At 47.9% G+C, this 21,000-nt stretch overlaps 1 protein-coding gene across 3 annotated transcripts in view; it reads left to right on the forward strand.

Moving 5' to 3' along the window:
* The first annotated feature begins 4,684 nt into the window (after positions 1–4,684).
* The window catches only part of ABL1 (ABL proto-oncogene 1, non-receptor tyrosine kinase), a 75,260-nt gene continuing 58,944 nt past the window's right edge, over positions 4,685–21,000 (forward strand). The window contains exons 1-2 of one of the 3 annotated variants that reach the window (XM_083806921.1): positions 4,685–5,302; positions 5,458–5,810. In XM_083806921.1, the coding sequence (XP_083663047.1) occupies positions 5,211–5,302; positions 5,458–5,810 (445 nt within the window). In that variant the 5' untranslated portion in view covers positions 4,685–5,210. Of the gene's footprint in view, positions 5,303–5,455; positions 5,811–21,000 lie in introns of those variants that run through there. The other 2 variants (XM_083806922.1, XM_083806924.1) reach the window with 2 other exon arrangements.

The raw sequence follows: 21,000 nt of genomic DNA on the forward strand, positions 1-21,000 counted from the left end.
AAGTAAGCACTAGGTGGCAGCTTCAGATCGTGTTTGTAGTAATCTTCAGCAGCTTTGCTTCATTTCTTTCCAAATAACAAGGGCTGGATGTCTGCCACCAGTGCTGCTACCTAAATACTTAGTAGAGCATTATGGAGCTCAGTGGCTAAGGACAAGCAAGGACACGGGTAATCCATTCTGCTGCTGCAAAACTCAAACTTTAGCCCATGCTGCCTCTGTAAAACAGTACTTAAATTCCTGGGGCTGTGTCAGTAGAACATTCCATCCAAGATCCAGGAATTGTTATTTCTGAGTTTTGCGAGGATTCCTTAGGAAATGTTAGAACAATTACATCCTCAAGATGACTTGGGAAGGTTGAAGACGAAAGCCTGACGGTGACGTTTTCAGGTCTGTATATGAGGCTGCTACCAGCGTTACCTGCATCAGCATGGATGGGAACAGTACAGAGACCGAAAGCTTCAGCAGTCTCTGCATCTTCCAGTTAGAAGAGTACCTCTTTTTTTTTCTATCCCTCTGCTGTAGTGTAGCAGCTGTTTATCTTACTACTGTTTGGGGAGACTGCGGTTTCTGCTGTGAGGCATCTATGGGTATGTACAGGCAATGAGATAAAGTGTCTGATGTTCCCTTTTTTGAAAGCATTTTTGAAGGCTAATGAGTGGTCTGTATTTCATCCAGTAGCTCTCTTTTTGTCTCTGCCACTTAACTATGTCAGGTAAAGGGCAAAAAAAGATGAAGAGACTGTACTTCACCACCTCCCAGAGAGATTTGATATCTGGAAATGGTTCTGCTGATCTCTTACATGAACGCAAAATGCTGCTCTGTCCTTCAGCAACCTCTCTGCAGGCATCTAACAGGTCAGGAAGGATCTGGGGGTGGGTTATGAGGCTCTTGAAAGCACCGTCAGTAATGTGGTAAAGTGTTCTCTCAAATGTGGGCTGTCAGACCTGCAAGGTGAGACAGTGCCAGGTTCTGATAACGTGAATCTCAGGAAAAGGGAGCTGGTGTCTCTGCAGCAGGATGTGCCTGCACAGATGAGTTGTTCTCTTGTTGTTTGTATGTTTTTTCTTATTTTTTCTACGTAGCAGCATCTTTTTAAAACTATCTTCCATGTCCAGGCTTCTCATGCTAATCCTGTCTTCCCAGCATGGACTTTGATTACTTATGCTCAATAAATGAATATTCAACCTGATAAAAAACAAGCTAGATTTAGACGGCTTCATCTGCACACTGCAGCATTCCTGATATTTTGGCCTTGGGAATGCGTTAAAAAGGGAAGGGCATGGGACTCATCCAGTTACGTGCTCCCAGATTCTTGGCAGTTTTGTTTTTCAACCTAAGAAGAAGAGCATAAGCAGGAAAGGTTTGTTTATTGATCACTTCTGATCTGTGCAGGGAAATGAAGGTCCTGGTATTTTTCTCCATGGCCACGAGAGGTCATTGCTGTTCTCTGCACATTCAGCCAGTGCCAAGCCCGGACCTAAATTCTGTGAGAAGGCTTCAACGAGGGGATTGTTGGCAGTTCCTGCAACCCCATCTACTGTAGCTTTGCAAGCCAGCACGTAATAAGAGGTGGGAATGACAAACTTGCTGGGGAGGGATAAACTTCCTAAGCAGTTTCAAAGATGTCCGATACAAGTACATGCCCAGCAGCCATTTACTGATGATTTGACTGAATCCTTGTGGCTTTTCTCTTTTGATAAATATTGAGAGCTAGTGCTCATCCACCTCACAAGCGATGTGAGCTCTAGCAGCACATCCCAGTTTCCACGCAGAGGCTTCAGGTGTTAGTCATGACCCACAGTATGGCAAATGGCTCTTCGACGTTGCCCACCAGAGATGAGTGAGGAGCTGGGGGGACTGAGGGAGGTTTGGCAAACAGGACTGGGGAAGCCAGGGCCCCTATGTGCATAGGCAGGTCCACACAAGAAGATGGGCAGGCTGTATAGATGCCTTTGAAATGGGAAGTGCTCAAGATGCGGAGGAGGACTCCAGCAAAAGCAGCATCCTCTCGCATTCTTGAAATAGCCTGTGAGATTTTGCTAGGCAGCTAAGAAGGAGGGATGAAAAAGAAGAAACTATGGTTTCTGTGGTTTAGGAACAAAATCATAGCTGAAACCGGGGTGGGAAAAATTAACATAGAGAGAATGCCCATGTACTCACTAAAACAGCTTAGAGCAATATGATTTCTGGTCACTGCTGTCTGACAGCATCGAGCCTGTTTATAAAGCAGCCACAGCACCTGCTTGTGCTGCCTATTCCAAGGCTGATACATAGCACAGATGTGCTTGCAAGTGGAGCTAGTAAATAGTTCCCTTGCTGGTGAGTGCTGCCTGCAGAAACTAGAGCACAAATCACTCATCTGTAGAAATAAATTTCCTGTTTCTTGGTGCTAGCGTTTGATTCATGAACTAATATGAAGAACGGCAACCCCTCCCTTCACTTCCAGTAATAACCATTGGGATTTCAAATCTGTGCTAATGGATTATTAATCCAATTACTGCTGCTATTATGTTACTTCTGTATCATCTGTGTGCAGTTTTGCTGTTCAAGTGAGGTGAATGGTATAAATAAAAAGCCTTGAGCAGACCCTAGAAGATACTGAAATCCCACTGAGATTAAAGGCAGTCTCGAAATGGTTGTCTCAGGTTTCTGAGGACTGGTAATTAACGTGGTAAGGCTTGGTATTTGATGAAGTGGTTTAAGATATTGTTACAAGGGAAATGGAGAAAAATATCACTGCAGCTGTTGGATGTAACAACCCCACATGTAATGGAAGGTAAATGGAGAAGGTACTGAAATTTCTGGATTTCACTCTGCTTCAGTCCTACCATAGTACCTGATAGAGATTATCCAGAAGGGATAGAAGGGAGAAGGCTCAGAAGGGAGTAACTTTTTCATTAAGGGATGGTTGGTATTGACTAATCTAGTAAGAAATCTCCCTCAAGTTGCTCAGCCTGTGTTGACAGACAGCTGGTTCCTCATTTTCCTTCAATCCATGGAATCAGCCAGGGTTGGAGCTATCAGCGTTGGAGCTGAGTAGATTAGATCATTGTAGTGAAAAGCTGATCTCCATTATTGAGATAAACCTGGAGAAATTCTGCTGAGAGGTTGTGGCCCTGGTTTTGTCTCAGGGTAATGTTGCAGAATTTCTCTCTACTGCATCTGTAGCACAAACAGCCTCAGTACCTGCAGCTTGAGTCACTAACGGGGAAATACAATAAAAATAGTTTGGGATCAGTATCGTGGCTGAGAATTAGTGATGTAGGAGCAGGCGGGTGCAGCAGAGGTGGAGGATCCCTTAGGCCTGAAAGAAGGGCTGTATTTCAAATGCTGTTGCCGGAAGATGAAAAATACATGTCAGCCAGGGACCTTGAGTGTGGCGTAGGAGATGTGGAGTGTGTTTGGATTTGTCACAAGGGAGGAGCCCGTATAAACAAGCCACTCTGTGGCCAGATGGTTACCCTGAGCAGGAGGCTACTGCAGAAATTGCATTTGTGTGTTCTCCCATTGTCAAGGGGGAGCAGACGCAGACCTTTGACCAAGACACCCTGACCTCATACTGCTGCCTCAACCCTCCTCTATTCCCAAGGTGAACCGGAGAATGTACGAGGAACTAAACATCTTCGGCGTCACGGGCTGTGCCCCGCAGCGTGGGGAACGCGTGTGCTGCACATCTAACGGGTGCCACAGTGCAGGCTGAACAATGGGGGGTTTAACTCCGGCGTGGTACAGCACGGTGCACGAATAAAATCGTATTTGTTTTATTGCCTCTTTGATTGGCCTCTGCGGATGTTTTTGGTGTCAAGTTTTGCATATCCACTGACGGCATTAGTGAGGAAGCCAAGTCCTTTGTGCAGGCAGGACGAGTGATCCCCGCCTGTGGCGGAGCTGATGGCGGGGCGTGCAGCTGCCCAGGTCGAGGTCTCCTCATCCTTCCATGTCCCTGCGGGGAACGCAGGGTCCTGAGCTGTCCCGGGGCCTTAGACCCATCACGGCAGGGGGGCCGTAGGTGGTCCGGGGGTCAGCCAGCTCTCCCTGACAGGCGGAGGAAGCGACTTGGGTGGCCCTCGCACAGGGACAAGGGCTGTGCCGTGAGCTTTCTGGGCCCTTGGCTGTGCTCCACGTAGGGGAAGAGCCCAGCTTTACGCCTCAGTTCGCATCGTTTGGTGGTGTAATGCGAGCAAATACCTCTCCCACCTGCCCTTTCCACCATCTTCCCCTTCACCCCGTTCCCCTCCGATATCCCTCATCCTGAGGAACGTGGGGGCACCCCCTCCATGCTGCCTCCTCCCCCCCCCAAACACCCCATCGTGACACCCCCATTTGCCTCATGGCTTCGTTCCCTATCCCCTCAGCGCCCCATTATTCCCTCAGAGCCCCCCTTTCCCTCATTTTCTCCCAAATCCTCGCCCATTTCCCTCACGCCCCCCCCCATCCCCCCCCGATTTCTCCTCACAGCCTCGCCCCCGTTCCCTCTCGGTGTCCCCCCCCCCCCCAAACTCTTTCCCCTCAGCGGCTCCCCCGGCTCTCCCCGTCCCCTCCCGGGCCCGGCTGCGAGAGGGAGGCGGCGGCGATGGCGGAGGAGGGGCCGGAAGGGGATGTGACCGCCCGCCGGCCGGGGCCGCGCCGCGGGTTCCGCCATCTCCCTCACCGCTCCCGGGGGTCTCCCCCCCCCGCTTTGTCCCCCTCCTCCTGTCAGCCTCCCTTCCTCCTTCTCCTCCTCAGCCCGCTCCGCGCTCCCCAGGGCCGGGCTCGGCCTCGCCCCGCCGTGCCGGGCTCCCCCCCCCTCCCCGCGGGCATGCAGCCGGCCCCGCTCGGCCTCCCGGGGGTGCTGTGCGGGAGCCTCCCTCCCGGAGCCCGGCCGCGGCCCCGCTCCTCCTCCTCCTCCTCCTCCTCCTCCTCCTCCTCCCCCCCGGCGAGGCCGGCGGCCCCCGGCTCCCCGTGAGGGCTCCCCGTGAGGAAGGCCGGAGGCAGGCAGCCGAGAGAGCGGGCCCAGCGCTGCTTCGACGGCCTCCATGGCCCCCCGGCACCCCCCCAGCTCGCCCCGAGGCAGAGGCACGGGAGGAGGCGAGGTGAGGCCGGGGGAGGCCGGAGGACGCCGGGCCCTGAGGTGCCCCCGCCGGGCTCCTTGAAGCCGGGCTGGTGTCGGGGGGACCCGGCGGTGCGCGGAGCCAAGCAGGCGGCTCGGTGGCCTTCGCGAACTCAATGCTATGCAAAAGAAAAGGAAAAAGAAAAAAAGGAAAAAAAAAAAAAGGAACCTTGACCCTGGTCGCAGGGGGGGAATGAGCGTTTCCTGCCCGGGGTGAGCCTGCACGTGGTTTCTCGTGTGTGAGGTGAACTAATCCTGCTTGCCTCGGTGGAAGACACGCTGCATATGGCGACGTGAAACTTTGGTGACACTTGTTGTTACGGCGTGATCGGAACTCTTAACTTTTCTTTTTTGTTTTTTTCATAAAGCCACCTAAGAAGCCTTGCTGCTGTCTTCAAAAGCATTGGGAGAATCCGTGCTTGTCTTGGTTCTTTGCCTCAAGCGACTTTGTTACACGGTGAGTGCAAGCAGCACACCCACCTGAAAGAAATTCTCCTTCAAAGCTCCTTCCCAGCCTGGAAGATTGGGGGTCGCGGACTTCTGCAGAAGCTTCTCGTCCTGGGAAAGGCTGCCCATAGCTGCTTTATGGGGCAGCAGCCTGGAAAAGTTCTTGGGGACCAAAGGAGGCCAAGTCTGCCTGCCCTGCACTTTATCAAAGGAGCAGGGAAGAAGGAGTCATCGAGGCATGGGGGCCCGCACTGTAACGTCTTTGTCGAACATGGTAAGAGGTTTCAGTTGTATTTTTCTCTTGGTTTAATTTTGATTTACCGACACAGATGTGGTACGTGTTTGCTGAAGTGCATAGTGCAGATACAAAAATGCTGTGCTTCGTGGAAGTCTTTTGTTTGCTCTCCCTTCGTGCTTAAGGTGAATCTTCTGTGATTGTTTCTTGTGAAAATACTCCACGTGCATCAGATTGCTCAAAACCTGGGTTGTGTTCCTGCTAAATACGGAATACAAGGAAGTAGCTTTTTAACATCCTACAAGCTTCTTATTCCTGCCTTGGATTTTTTTTTTTAAGGTCTGTGTGTTTCATCCTTTTTGAGTAGTTTATTTCGTAGGTGTTGATGAACCACAGCTGATGGTGATGCTACTGCCAGTGACAAGTGTTTTCAATTATCTTTACAAAAGGGGTTCTGCTACTTGAAAAAAAATAGACGGCTTTGGAATCTTTGTGGGTACTGCTGTTGTGACAACTGGTGGGAATAAAATAGTTTCTTGTTAATTTGCTCAGTGCTTTTACAGCACTTTTGGTTAGTGGTTTCTCATAGCCAGTTAAGCTCTGATCTTGTGCTGTGATGGATTTAAGTGCAAGAGGCTAAAAGTGGCCGAGTTAGGGGTATAGCAACCCTTTCACCTGTCGGCATCCCGCAAATTAAGAAGGGGTCAAGAATCTCAGGAAATAACAGCAAATCAGAAGTGCAGTAGAAATTGGTTGGCTTAGTAAATGTTGCAAATGATTTATTTGTTTTTTAAATGCCAGAAGAGATTTCAGCTAAAGGCATCTCTTTCAAAAGTTAGACACAGAAACGAATTGTTTCTCTGATTCTTTTTGGAGTAATCCTTGCTTTTGCACAGCAGTTTTTCAGTTCTAATATTATTTGAGAAAATGTGCAGCAGGCCTCTATCCCGGGCTGGAGGATAGGATTTTCATAAAGCTTCTTCAACAGTTCTGACCTCACAAGAAAGTTTATCTGTGAACAAAAACAAAACTGCATGTATAATCTTCATCTAATTAAAAATGAAAATGTTTGCTGCCTGAGAACATAATCCACCAGTAAGTGGAACAGCTTTGGTTTGGTTTCATTTTAGCTTTCAAACTTTCTCTTACCCTGTGTTTCTAGACGGGACCAAGAAATTCTGTGAAGTGTTTAGCAAAGACACCAGCAGAGATGTTGTACTGAAATACTGTTTTGAGTCGCAGCTATTTCTTCTGATTTTTGCACAGTGTTTGTGTGCTGAGGTTATTTGGGTATTGGAGGGAATTACTGGAAGGTTGGAGAATAAGGGCTAATTTAGCTCCCCGATGAGAAACCTGCTGCAGGACTTTTCCAAGCTGTGCTGTCTGGACTGTGCTACACCCACTCCTCCAACCCTGGTTTGGTCGCTGCTTTTGCTCCTTTGGACAGAGTTTCAAGGTCAGATGAGATACAGCGAGCGCTGACCGCAAGCAGTGCAGTATTCTACCCACCTGTGGTGTTTTGATGTAGCAGAAGAGCCAGAAACGCTCCTTTTTGATCATGTAACAGGAGTAGGCAGATGGTAACTTTATGCTGGTATGACCCCAGGTCAGAAGATCCTAGCACATTCGCAAAGAAAAACAGCAGCTATGATGTCCATATACCATATGTCCACAAGAGACCTCGGTGGCTTGATTTAGAAAAGAATAAACTTGAAAGGGGACATCAAGGCCAGTACATCTGTTCGGAGAACTGCAAAAGATCAGCCTCGCTTTTCCGCATGAGGAAAAGTTTCTGCCTTTGAGTAAATGAAATGGTTCTTCGTGATGCTGGCACGAGGAGGCTGTACCACCGGTTTTGTGTTGTTCAGCTCTATTTTGAGTTTGGGCTTCTTGTAGCCTGAAAAACGATGTCTTAAAATATCTAGAAAAATACAGAGGAAGCAAAGTTCATTGTAGAAAGTTATTCAACTCCCTCATTTTTTTTTTAATTGACAGCTTTCTTGTCTTTGAAAAAAAAAATACATATATAATCTGACATACGGCCCTTATGACCTGTTGACTTTCCTATTGATGGACAGAGTAATGTTTCATGGTTTCAGTCCTGTTCAGAAGTGGTACGATAGGCTGCATTTTATAAAAGTAGATTAGGATTTCTTAAGACTTAATTTTTTCCATGTTTGTCTTTCAGCATTTTCATTACGTGGTTTCTTCTGAACGCTAAACGCTGTGTCTGGATTCTCTGACTGGGCCTGCTTTAAGGGCTCCTTAAAGCTAACCCTTAGCGATAGCTGAATTCTTAAAGGTACTTGTTTGAGGTTCTTGTTTTAATATACAAAAAAGTTGAGTTGGTAGTAGCAGCCTGCTCTGGTTGTCTTTTGGTAAAGCTGTCTGTAACCTTGGCTCGGTGTTTCAGTGGGACTGCTCTCTGCTAAGTCCTACCAAGGCCGCCTCAGTAGACACTTAGCGGTGATTTTCAGAGCACTGGCGATCTTAAATGCTTCCCTAGTACTGAATTAGGTTGGTAAATAGGTAAATTAGGTTGGTAAATATTATCAGATGCTAACGGTGTATGGCAAAATGACCTTCAGGGCAGTAATTCCATTTCTCGGGCTGTAGCACTCGACGCAATGCATCAAGTGGTTTCTGAAAAGCAAGAAGGCAAGTGGCCAGCAGTCAGCTCTGCTGGTGGTCAGATGCTGGGCTGGAATAATGCAGGAAAGCTCTGAACTTTGTTATGAGTTGACAATTGTGGGAAAAATCTGTGGGCAAGTGTTGGAGTTGTTCTTTGTCTTGTTCCTTTATCCGCTAAGAATATTTTACGTGCTGGAGTTTGCTCTGGTGCAGTTACCCTGGGCAGCGGGGTAGCCCTTGACAGGATTTTATGGATTTTGGTGCAGATGAGAAAGTGTAATGGCAATGTTTACCTCTTCCCCTATACTTTTCTCAGCTGAGAAATGAGTCTGCAGTCGCTGCTTTTGTGGAGTATCCAGCTGAGAGCAAAACCTCGGCCAGTGTTTAATTAGTGGGAAGGACTTTGTCAGCGCAGGTCGGTTTGCCCAGTAGTACCTCGTAGTACCAGGACGTCGTTCTCAGCAGAACTCTTGCATTTGGAAAGAAGAAAACAAAATCTGTCTTGCTCCGAGACTTGCTGCACTCCATGAACATCACACCTCTGCCTGTCTTGGGGTGCTGCTGCCCGGGGAACGAGCAGCTTCGCTGCAGCATCACGGTACAGCAGGAGCTCTAAGCAAAAGCGGCACCAGAAGGCTTTGAAAAATGAATTTTAATGGTTAGCTTGTGCTGCTGAGGTGAAGAAGAGTTGAGGTTACTGAACTCCGCTGGTTGTGGGGTTGCTGCCTGGTCAGCAGCAGGGCAGCGTTGCGAGGGGTGAAATCCCGAGGGGTTTCCCTGCTTGCGTGTGCCCCAAAAGTTGGGTTTTGTACGTAGATTGCGATGGCAGCTGTGAACAGGACCAATCTGTCCGTGGTTGTGGTGTCAGACCCTGAGTGAGCTTTTTGGCTTTAATAATGGGAAATTCGGTAAGTAGCAGCCTGAAATGTAGGGTGTTCACATGATGCCAAAGCTCTGATATCCGCCTCTGCTGTCATTAGCACCAGTTTTGCTGCGGCAGTCAGAACTAGCTGACTGGGGGGAGCCGAAACTTTCTGGAGAGGTTTTGGGCATGCAACTTCTACATGTCACCTCTCCTTACGTACAGCGAATCACTGACAGGTGCAAACCCAGGCTCATCACTTTCATTGTTTTCTGCTATAAATCATACCCACATTTTTTATTACTTTGCAGCATGTGTCAGAGTTTATATATCTGACTGGTTGGTAGAAAGAGAAGGAGTTTTCCTTTTAATCCGTATTACACCTCCATGCTACCAGGGAGCAGTAGCTGCTCAGCTTTGAGCTTTATTTTCTGTACGAGAAAGCGATGGGGAAGCTTAAATGAGTTTCTTACCATACTGAAAATAGGAGAACTACAGGAACTGGATCCACTTTTCCTATATTTCTGGTACTGAATACTTCTGAAGTTGGCTACTATAAACTTTTTCATATTGGTTCTAACGTTTTCTTATAAGGGTGCTGAAAGTTTTGGTGCTTTAACGAGGAAGTAATTGCCCAAAACTGATCTGTAGCGTAAGCTTGCCAAAGCTGCCGGTTGGAGATCAGCCCTATGACATTCACTATTAGGAAAAAAAAAACATCAATTGAAAGTCTCTTTGCGTGTACTGCTGATATGAAAATTTACGTTTTTAAGAGTCTGAAGATTTAATGATCTAATTTGGTTTACATCATTACATTTTGTTTCCACTGTGAAAATTATGAAACTGAGTAAATTGCTTTGGTTCCTTCCTAATGAGTTAGTGACCGACCAGCGTATAAAAGTATATAATATAATATATACTGTTGTAATTATATTGATATTTATAATTTTAATGAAATGTTGCTCTCTTTTCATACCACGTAGGAAAATACCTAGTTCCAAGAGGCTCCAATTACTGTTTTGTTGTGAATAAAATGTTCTTAGTAACTTGAAGACTTTGGAATATATTTCTCTCAGCTGGGTGCTCCAGGACAGGTTGTGATCGAGCAATAATGGGCGACTTTGTACTCGTTATCCTTTATCTTGCAGGTACCTTATATGCAATATAAATTTATTAGATCGCGAATTGCCCGTACAGGGAAGTAATTTAAATGAGATTCCTTCCATTCGAGAACTGCTTCTTTAAAACCCGTGTGGCTGTAGACCTTGCATATCTCTCTTTTCCTTGTTCCTCAGGACGTTTTTACGCTCAGTGTCTGCCTCACCACCTGCGAAAGCTGAGACTCGAAGGAGACAGCTTTACTGCTCCGATTCCGCCTAGACCTTTCACCTGAAACTGTATCGTTAACGTCAGCCTCATGGAAGTCCCTCATTTAAAACCCCCCTTCAGTATCTGAGCCTCTGTTCTAAACCGACAGAACTTTTTTCATTATTAGCTTAGAGATTTGGCAAGCCCCAAACTTTAATTTTCATCTCTATTAGGAGAGAATTATCTATGGCTTTTGAGATCACTGCTTATGTACCCAGCCCTGATGTGCTTCAGTATTAATCTGGGTAATGCTGACATCTGCTGCACACCAAATGCAGATCTGTGTACTGCCTCTCACTATATCCCTTTCCGTCATACAAAGCTCTTGCTATATTTTTTCCTGCTCCAATTATCAAATACCACTAAGTTTCACTAAGAAGCCCCCGTGCAGAACTTGATCCAGGGTTGGAATATGTTAGGAAAGAGGCCTAAGACTTGCTAAACTGTTTTTCCACGCGGTGAGGTGGAAGATGAGGATGGGGAAAGGCTAATCCTTTTCCTGGGCAAAAGCGGTTCTGTTTTGTACACCGACTAAGCTTTGATAGCTTGCCATGTTTAAGCAGTTCAGCTCCTTCGTGATGAATAGGTAGCAGTTGCTCGTATGCCAGAGTTTCATTAATAGATTGTGCTGGTTCTGCATTCTTGTTATTTACACGTTTTAATAGAAAGGCTCTGCGAGAAGATCAGGACGGGGAGGCAAGAGAAAGCTGCGGGGGATTAGAAACGGAAATCATGGCTTGCGAGCGAACATCTCCTTCAGCACGCTTCCAAATTTGCCAACAAACTCGCGGCGTTTTAAATGGAAGCGTTTAAGTCTTAAACTTGGAAGTGAGGAGTTGGCAGAGTCCCGCAGCGGAGAGCTGGGAGTGCTGGGTCCTGTCCTTGATGCTCCGTGCCACTGGCGCTGTGGCCTGGGGCAGGCTGCGAGGGCACGAGGAGGCGGAGGTGGCCCTGGAGAAACGCGTCGCTTCGTGGCTGTGGGGCAGGGGCGTTGTGCTTTGCGAAACTGAGAAAGCAGGCAAGAAATAAATGGAGAATTAAAAGTGGTGTTGGTTCTAGGGGTCGTGCTGCGTTGGCTCCCGTGGGTGGGACTGTGAGCAGCGCCCTGGCGAGGTGGCAGGTGAGGAGTGCCTGGAGTAGCTTCCGCACTTCTTAATAGCCTCCTGGTGCAGGGATGTGTTTGGAATAGGAGGCAGGGCTCCCAGCACCATGGCCCAAAGCCTTCAGCACCCTCAGGTCTCGCAGAACGCGGCTGCGGCTCCGTTGGTGTACGTGATGCACGCCGTAAGGTTTGAAACCTGCATTGTCGGGGTGTTGTGTGCCGGTGGATGTTCGCTGTGGCATCTTCCTGCACTACAAAATTACTTGTGTTCGTGAAGACTGAAGGGAACCTTTAAAATGCTTTAATCCTTCTGGAGTTATTGTTTCAGGTGGATTTTGCTCTCCTTCCTGCGAGAAGTAGTAAGTCTCCTTGTAAAAAGGTCTGTTGTGAACCACAGAGGTCTGGGGCTGTAGGAGCATGTAAAGCACTTTCAGCAGAAGTTAGGACTCTGTGTTTGAGTTTTTTATTTTTATTTTTTTGTCTTACTGCATCTTTCTCTACGCTGATCAAAGATCAATCTAAACAACCTGTTGGGGTTGTTAATCTGCATACCAGACTACCCGTGTTATCAGTTTATGGAGGAATCCCGGACAAAAAAGGGCAACGAACACCCAGTCAATTTTAGTAAGCAGAGCCGAGGCAATGTTTTTCCTTAGTTCTTACCATTTTTCTTTCAAGTGGCATGTTTAATCCCAATTCTGCACATAGGTGTCAACATAACTTCTCATGAAACAGCCGGGGGTCGCACTGACCTGATGGCAAAATTGAACACGGTTCTGCTAAAAGTGTGTTGTAGGCTTTGGAGCGAGTTCCTTTCCATGTGTCTCCTTTTAATGACAGGGTGAGTACGCCCTGAATACCAGCTTTCTCTAGTTTTGCCTAGAGTACTTTCTGAGTTCAGGCTTTTAGCTGATTTTTGTTGTTATTGTTCTATCCCAGCACTTCTTCCTTGCTGTTTCCAGCTGAAAAGCATGAGCTTGCTTTTCCGCAGAGCGTTTGCTGCTGATTTGCACAGATGTAAGCTAGACCGTCACTCTTTCACGAGTGGGAAGGACTGCTGCTTTACGTGGTATTGTCTCTGTGCCCTGCTTTTACCTAAGTAAAGTAGAACCTCACCGTATCGTTATTATTCATTAAGAATTTGGTTTCACTGCGTACGTTCAAGAATCAATGTTTTCAGACGTTGCCTGCCTTGAGAAGTTTCTTACCATTAGTGCCACTTTTCTAAGGCATTTTGGTGCATTTATTTTTTAGACTGACTTCAGCTCGTAGCTTGCGCCTCACACGCCTGTTCATACTCAGGTGCCTTGCCAGACCCCGAGCCGTGTCCAGCTGCATCCTAAACTCCCCTGCTGAAGCACAGCCAGCTCATTGCAAACCCCGCTTGCTCCAATCTCTCCTGAAAGGTCAAGAAATAGTGCTATGCAGAACCTAATTCCGTGTCATGTTTGCCTCAAGTCTGGGCTTTGAGAAAGGGAAGCCTGTCGACGTAGCGGGTTCTTCCCTCCTGTGCTGACCTCCGCATCGCCTCCTGCCCGAAGTCCGTCGCCGCTGTGCATGCAGAGCGACCTGGGCACGCTCCCGGTGTTTCCCGGCAGGCTGACGCTGTGTCAGAGGACAGACACATCCAGGCTCTACCAAGGGTGTTACACACGCAGAAGAACAGGGATACGTACACATCGGCTCCGTCAGCTTGTTGGGGTGACTGTAACTGCTGGTTTTTCTTCGTGTGTGCTCCCGCAGTAAGCCGCGCTGTTTCCTCCAGAGGCTGGGCGTTGAGTGGCAGTGGGGTAAGGGCACGGAAGCTTTAAATAGGAAGCTGTCAGGCTTTTTGGAAATGCTCGTTAATTCATTTGTGTTAAGGCTGCTCGATTTCAGCGCATCCTCTGTGCCCTCTCGTGCGAGGCGGCCGGCGAGGGGCTGTGCCGTACGGGTACGTGCGGGGTGCTCAGCTCCTGGTGTGGTCAAGGAGGTAACCGAGGGTTATCAGCAGGGCTCCGGCGTGGTCAACCCGAGTCTTCGCGCTTGTGGTACCTTTAGAGTAAACCTTGAGAAAAACGAACTGCCGTTTGGGGCGCTGGCCACTAGGTGCCTTTTTTTTGAATCTTTTTAATGACTAGCTCTGGTTGAAACAGCCCCTGCATAGGAGGTGGCTGGGAAAGGAGCAGAAGCTCATGGCAGGAGCCGGGGCCAGAAGTGACAACCGTGCGCTTCGCAGAGAGCGGCTGTCAGAGCTCCTCAGTTACTTTAGACCTATCGCTTTTCTAAGCTCGCTTTCTGATTGGAAAAAAACATCTGGGAGGTGATGTTTGCTTTTGCTCTTAATGGGGAAACCTCGCTCCATCGCTACCTTGAGCTCCGTTTCAGCCTGTTCTTCAGTCTTTGAAACAACAGCAAATAGCTTTCAGTGCTGTATTCCTTTTTAACTGTTGTTGACTTCTGCATTTGATCTCATTTCCCCCACCTCTTTTGCTGTGCCACACCGACTTTTTAAAATTGCGTATGTGTATCTTTATTCCTTTATATTAAATCGTGTGGTCCTCTCAGTATAAACATTGATTTTGTAAATCCTCTTTCAGTATTGTGCCCAGCGTTTCTAAATGTGAAGTTTTCCTGGCGAGGATACTTGGGGAGGATGCAGAAAACAGTATGCAGCCTGTTGGAGCTATTTACACAGTTGGTGTCAGAACTGCTATCACAAAACTAATTGAGGAGGTAAACTTTTACGAAGTCATAACAATGCCAACAAAAGAGAAGCTGTAATCTAGTAATACTCAATTTTACTCAAATCTCTTTTGGATGGGAGAAGTTTATTATAATGCAGAAGATGTAGTGCATCAAACAAAATAGATTCAGCTATAAATATGTATGCTTGAATGGTTTTTTTATTTTTATTAATTCTGAGCTGTCTTCGTATCCTCTGTAAATCTGACAACGGATAATGTTGGTTTAAAAGGTACGTTCTAGTTGAGGCAGAATTACGGGAACAGCGATTAGAGCTGTTGTTGTCTGGTTACACCTCATGTTTGCAAATAGCTTTGGAAAGCTCAAATGAAAAGTATTGAATAAATGCCAAGCTGTTTCTTCTTAAATACATTTAATTTGATGGATAAGAAATGCATTTAAAATTACTTGCAATTGAACCTTTACTTCTTTTAAGGCCGTTGATGGATTCCGTTAAATATGTTAGCTATATATATATATTCTCTGAATGTGTAGCTATTTAATAAAAAATAGATATCCTTTACTGGAAATGAACCGGAGGGGAGACAAAGCTGTTCCCATCACTCGATACTGCTGATGTTCGTACAGAAGCTGCGAGTGCTGTGGGTTCTGCGGGTGCGGTACGTCTCGGTTACATTTCCCACACAGATTTGGTTCTCGGGGCGCTGTGATGCTTCAGGTGTCACGTCACAGTTACCACTGCGAGGTGATCACGGAAGGCTGCACGTGTTGCCCGACCCTTTGTGTTCGATATCATTAGGAGAGCAAGCTGCTGGGGAAACTCAAGTCCAGTTAAACCTCGGAGCAGGACCTACCGGTGCCTTCTCCTTGTTCTAGCTAGAGATTGGGCATGCAGTGAGGATGACGATGAGTGCGGTGCCAGAGGCGTTTCTTTGGCGTTGCTTGCATGATCCGTGGGTTTAGTGTAGGAGCTGGCTCTGGAGGGGGCCCGATCCTGCGGGCTGCTGTTCCTGCGTAGCAGAACCTACAGTGCTGATAAAACCCCTCAAATAAGTAGACAGAGTTTTTGAGCCAAGCAAAAGGATGAATTACAACAATCGTGGTTGGAGTTCCGGAGGCAAACATTAGCTTTAAATGCTGATGTAATTGCTTTGCTCACTGCAGTGTTGTCCTCTGCGAGGCGATCTGTCGGGTCCCGCCGTGGTGCTGCCGGGCAGAGCTCTCCGGCAGTAGCCGTGGACTTCCCTGTGCGGTAGCGTGGCTTTGTACTTGTGGTTAAGGACAAGGGATTTCAAGGACGTGAAGTGAAAATAGCGATCAGTGCTGCGTTTGTCATCCCGTCGGGATTCACAGAACTGTGCGATGCCAACGTGAGGTTTACATTCCGCTCACTGAAATAAGCAGCACGAATCCAGGGGGGTGCGTGAGGTGTCTGTTCTAATAAAACACATTAAACGTTCTAATCTGGTGCCTTCTGTTACCTTTTCTCCCCCCACAAAGTCAGCGTTACGGTGACTCGGCCGCATTCACGTCATTTAGCCCTACATAGCCGCAGGGACGTTAACAGCCCCCAGGTCAAGGTGAAGGGCGCAGACACCCCGGAGCAGATGCTTTCCAGCTCAGACAGCGCTGTCACCCGTGGTTTTCCCAAATTAGGAAGCTTCAGCTGGACTTCACAACCTGATGATGTGAAGCCCCTGGTATGACACGGCCACCAGCGAGGCTTGAATCACCCGGAGCCGAGGGTGCCTCGTTACCCGCTGCGGGTGAGTCACGGCCTGACGAAGGGTCGGTGCTGGGCTGGAACGGCACCGAGCGGCGTCTGAAGGGCCGGCTTCTGCAGAGAGGTTTTGGTCGTTCTGCCTTGAAATCAGCCTGAGTAGCTCCGTGGATGTCGCTGGTTCTAAATTCCAGGATCAGAAGGACGGCGGCTGGTCTGTGGCTGAGGCTTTCATCTGCCGAAGCCGCGTTGCTGGAAGCTGATGTGCTGCTCGTGAAATGCTCCCCTAAGGCAACTCGGGCCCTTTGGGGAGGGGGACTGAGGACTGGAGCGAATCAGACAGGCGGTTTATGTTTCCATTATTAATACGGTGCGTTTTACGATTCTCAAATTGGAATTGCTAGCAGCTGAATTTTAAAAATGCACAACTGCTAAAAATTTTAGAAGTAAAACCGACCTCGTGCAAGCCAAGGTGCACTCTCCTACCTCAGAGACCTCTTAGTGCAGTCATCATGTGCGATCTCGTTGGGGTTTGGGTTTTTTCTCCGTGCTGCGGTGTGTGCTGCCGTCACCGCCCCTCGCAGCGAGCCTGGTGGGCAGCTCGGTGCGAGCTTTGCGCCTCCTGCAGAGGAGAAGGCCCTACCTGAGGCAAGGGGCATCAAAAACGTAATTGTTGGGTGCGTTCCTGGTTTTAAGAAACTTGTCATTTATTTAGAACGGATCCAAGTGCACAGCAGAATGGAATGGTGTTACAGCGATGCTGGACACAAAGCTGAGCAAACTGATTCCTTCAGGCTACGAAAAAGATGGTAGAGACTTGGTAGGCCACTTCCCTTCCTCCTTTCTTTCTCATCATGAAGTGTTTAAAAAAGAGAAACTCCTGGAGAACAGTACTTGAAGCAACATGCTGCTGGGGAATAAAGGCGTGGGGGAGGCTCTGGGGCTGGTTGAGAAGTTCTGGCAGCGCACCTAAAGCACTTGGTCACGGTGAGTCTGGTTATCTGGTGAGGTTTTGTCCAGCCGAAGCCCAGCGGAGCCCATGGCCAGCTGTGCTCCCCTCGCACAGCACCTTGTCCTTGACTCCACATCCCCCATCTTGGCTCAATTGTGGCGGCTGGCGCATCAGCGCAGCACCCGGAGCTGGTACCTTGCTGTGGGGATTACTCCTAGCCCGGGATCGCACCCGAAGCGCTCCGCGGCCCGCTCAGTGGAAGGGGACAGCCTCACCGGGAGCTGGCCCCGGGTTGGAGGCACAAGGAGAAGCTCAGAAGGGGGGCGGCGAGGACGAAACGTGCGGGGCTCTTCTGCTGCTTCCTGTGCGCGGGCGGCTGCGAGCCAGGCGGGCTGACAGAGCTCCTGTTATTTTGCAACGTGGTGTGCCACGGCTGAGCCGCACCAAGGCCCCTCGTTCCGACTTTCCCCTGCGCCACCTACGCTTCCTCCCGCATCTGGTTCTTGCACACAGCAGAAAGGAAAGCTGCTGCTACCAGAACCTAACCAAATAAAACCAAACAAAAAAGCCCATCGCACGGGGGCCTTTTCTTCAGCCGAACGAATAACTGAGATTTCTTTCCATCGTTTCCCCTCAATCCAGGGGTTGTCCTTGCATAAGTGAGCTGTGTATTGTCGTGCTGGGTAACAGATTTGTGCAGGTAGTGACAGTGATACACCAGTGCCGAGGCAAATAATGAAGTGCTGTGTTCTTCCTTGTACCAGGGAACAGCAGAGCACACCCTGGGTTGGTTTGCTTGTTTTGTGTGTGAGTCAGAACCAAAAAACCTTTCTCCTTTTGCTTTTTGTCATCAGAAAGCTGCAACTTCTTGCTGTGTTAGCCCATATGAAGAGGAAAGAAGACTTGTTCCTCCTTCATAGGGGTAGAAGAGAGGGATAAGAAAACGGTGGAAGTGCCTGAGGCTACCCAGGGATGGGATAATTTGTGTTGGTTGGTTTAGATTAAAGCACAGCCTTTCGTACAGGTGATAATGCCAATACACAGAACGGTATGCGCGTTCATTTTGCCTTGATTTTTCATCCAGGGCTGGGAAATAAAGCTGAAACTCTTCTTACATAACTTACAGAACGCTCTCTGGTAGGTGCCTATCCGATATCCTTCTGCCGTTTGCAAATTTGTGTAGTGCATGCCCTGACATTTTGCACTCCTCCGGTATTTGTCTTCCAGCGTGCTCGAGCTGATTTTTTTTTTCCTCGACCAAATTGTTGCTTTTTCTCTTGGAGAAGCAAGTGTCTGTCTTCAAATTGGATGCTCTTTGCAGCTTGGCTGGTTGCTTTGTGTTCTGTCAGACCGAAAACCCCGCTGTTGAGCTGAAGAAACTGAAATCCTTGCTTAAAAAAGAAAATTGTAAATTCTTACTGCCTGCTAGAAAAGCCGTTGGCCTGCACTTGCAGGTGACCTGCCAAAGATTTAAAAAAGAGAAATTGGATTTTATCCTCTTTTTTCTCCCTGGTTTTAAGATGGTCAGAGCTGTCATGAAAAATGGTAGCTTTCTAAGAGGGGCTTTGTCTGCCCTAAGCAGCAAAAAAGAGCAACCCTAATCTTGTTTTTCTTCTTGGGTCGCCTTTTAAGCTTTTGGCTATATTAGCTTGCTATTGAAAATAGTACTTCTTCTTTCTGCCCCTTTGTGTAAAAGGAAATAGATGTCTTGCCCACTCAATTTGCTATTTTGACATCTTTCTACAGTTCTCCGTAGTCGTTCCTTCCTGGCGCATGTTGTGAAGAGGGTGCTCACACGGTGGTGGTGCCCTTTTTGGGGGCAGCTGTATGGGAAGTGCTGTCGGGCCGGCAGCCTGCTCCCCCCCGTGCCGCTGCTCCAGCCGGGGTAGGGGTGCTGCTGCTTCAATGAAACCTGCCGGTTTGAGTCACTCGTGAGTAGTCTGTCTGATTTTTAGTCAATATTTTGGCTCTCTGATGTGTAAAATATTACCTCGGGGTGCTAACTGCAAACAGAAACAGAACGGTTTTTGGATTTTTTCGGATGAGGTTGGTCAAGGTTTTTACCCAAACTCATCGGTATGGCTGGGTCATGTTGCTGAGGGATTGCACGGACAGCAGAGGGTTGTGCATTATAATAAGCTTTGTTTTGAAAAACTGTCTTTTCCTGCAGATTGCGGTTACATGGGATGGGTCTTTGCTTTCCACTTTCTTCTCACCGGTTGTTGAGGTCTGACCTAGAGTTTGCAGGGAGGGTGGCGGCGTGATTGCAGCGCGTCGGTGCAGGACAGACGCTCCAGTTCAGATGTTTTGTTCCTCGTTCAGCCTGCTGATTTTTATTTATTTTAACAAACAGTAGCAGAAATTGAAGAAACAATAATGCACAAACAATAATGCACCTCTCGGCAATTTCCTTTCTTCCATTGCTCTGACCAAAACAGCGATGGGAAGGAAGGGGCATGATTGCAGCGAAGTGTTATGTGTCTCTTTCACAACGTAAACCCTGTACTTTAGGAAAGATTGTATTTCTGGACTAAATAGTCCAGAAATATTGTCCTTCAATTTTTCCTCTGTTGTCTCTTTCCCACAAATAATATTTTCATAAGATGCCATCTGAATTAATGCCACTCTTTTCTTTGGTGTATGAACGGTTATCTTTCTGGTGTCATAAAATAATCCTTCCAGCCGAGATTGAGTTCATCGTTCAGCATCTGTGTTCAAAGGAAACGTCTTCAGGATTACAAAAAAGCTAAGAGCCATGAGGAGGCCATCTTGCTGGTGCAATCCTCCGGGCTTTGAGATTTTGGTTCATAGCACTTGGTATTTTTTTTTTTTACCTCATGTCTAGGGACATTTTATCATCCTCCTCTTTCCTGTTCCAAGCAATTACCATTTATTTTATCTTCAAGCAGCAGCCTGTGGCAATAAATTTTAGGAAATTCCTTCCCGCCCTTTATTAAGCCCTACATAATAGCTTCCGCTACTCACTCATACATTCATTAAGAAGAATTAAATGAGTGCTGGCGGCCATTAGCAGAGCATTTAATAACCTCTCCAAGGGAAGGTGCAGCAGATTGGAATAAATGAACAGGAGTAAAAACAAATGAAATAACTGTATAGAATATGCTCAACTAATTTGTTCTTAAAAAAATAATAATAAAATAACTTATTTACATGAACGTAGCATTTTTAAAGGTGCCTGGTTGAGACAGTCCCCAGTCGCTGAACTCCGCAGGCAGCGACGGTGTGCGCTTTGCTGGGCTGCCTCGTGGAAGGGGTGTTTTTAGGGTGAGAAAGGGCATTTTGGTATGTCCTGCCTGCTTCCCTAGGTGCTGGTGGCGGTGAGGACATGCATCTGTCTGGTAGGAACCGGGCCGTAGCTAATAGCTCGTTGTGTCTCCTGTCAGCCCCGCAGCGGGCTGCCAGGGGCTGATCCCTGCCGGTCTGTTACGTTCTGGCCGCTGACGTGGGGTGAAAACCGGGGGCTGGTTACCAGTAACCAAGTCACCCCCTCCTCTACCAGCTCTTAAGCTCCGGTTTAAAGAAAATTGCTGTCAGCTGACGCTCGGCACATCAGGGATCAGAGTCTGAACACCCCAAAAATGATCTCTCTGGAACGCAGCTAGCTTAGCAGGTATCCCTGCGGCACGTTGCATGGCAGGTCTCAGCGCTGCAAGCAGGACTAGTGATGGCCTTGGGCTTGCACGCTGCATCGTGTGCAGTGGCTGAAGTGTTTTCACTGCCTCTGCTCCCTTCCACTACTGGTAATACTTGAACATCCACGCATGCAGTGTGATCCGTGCCGATAAGCAGCAGGGACTCATGTAGGTTAAAGCCCTCCTGTAATGGTTGGGGAGGCTGCGTAGCAGGATATGCATTTCCTCTCGTCGTGATGGAGAATGAACAGAGGTT

This window comes from Anser anser (assembly GCF_964211835.1).
Source record: "Anser anser genome assembly, chromosome: 21".
Classification (NCBI taxonomy): Eukaryota; Metazoa; Chordata; class Aves; order Anseriformes; family Anatidae; genus Anser; species Anser anser.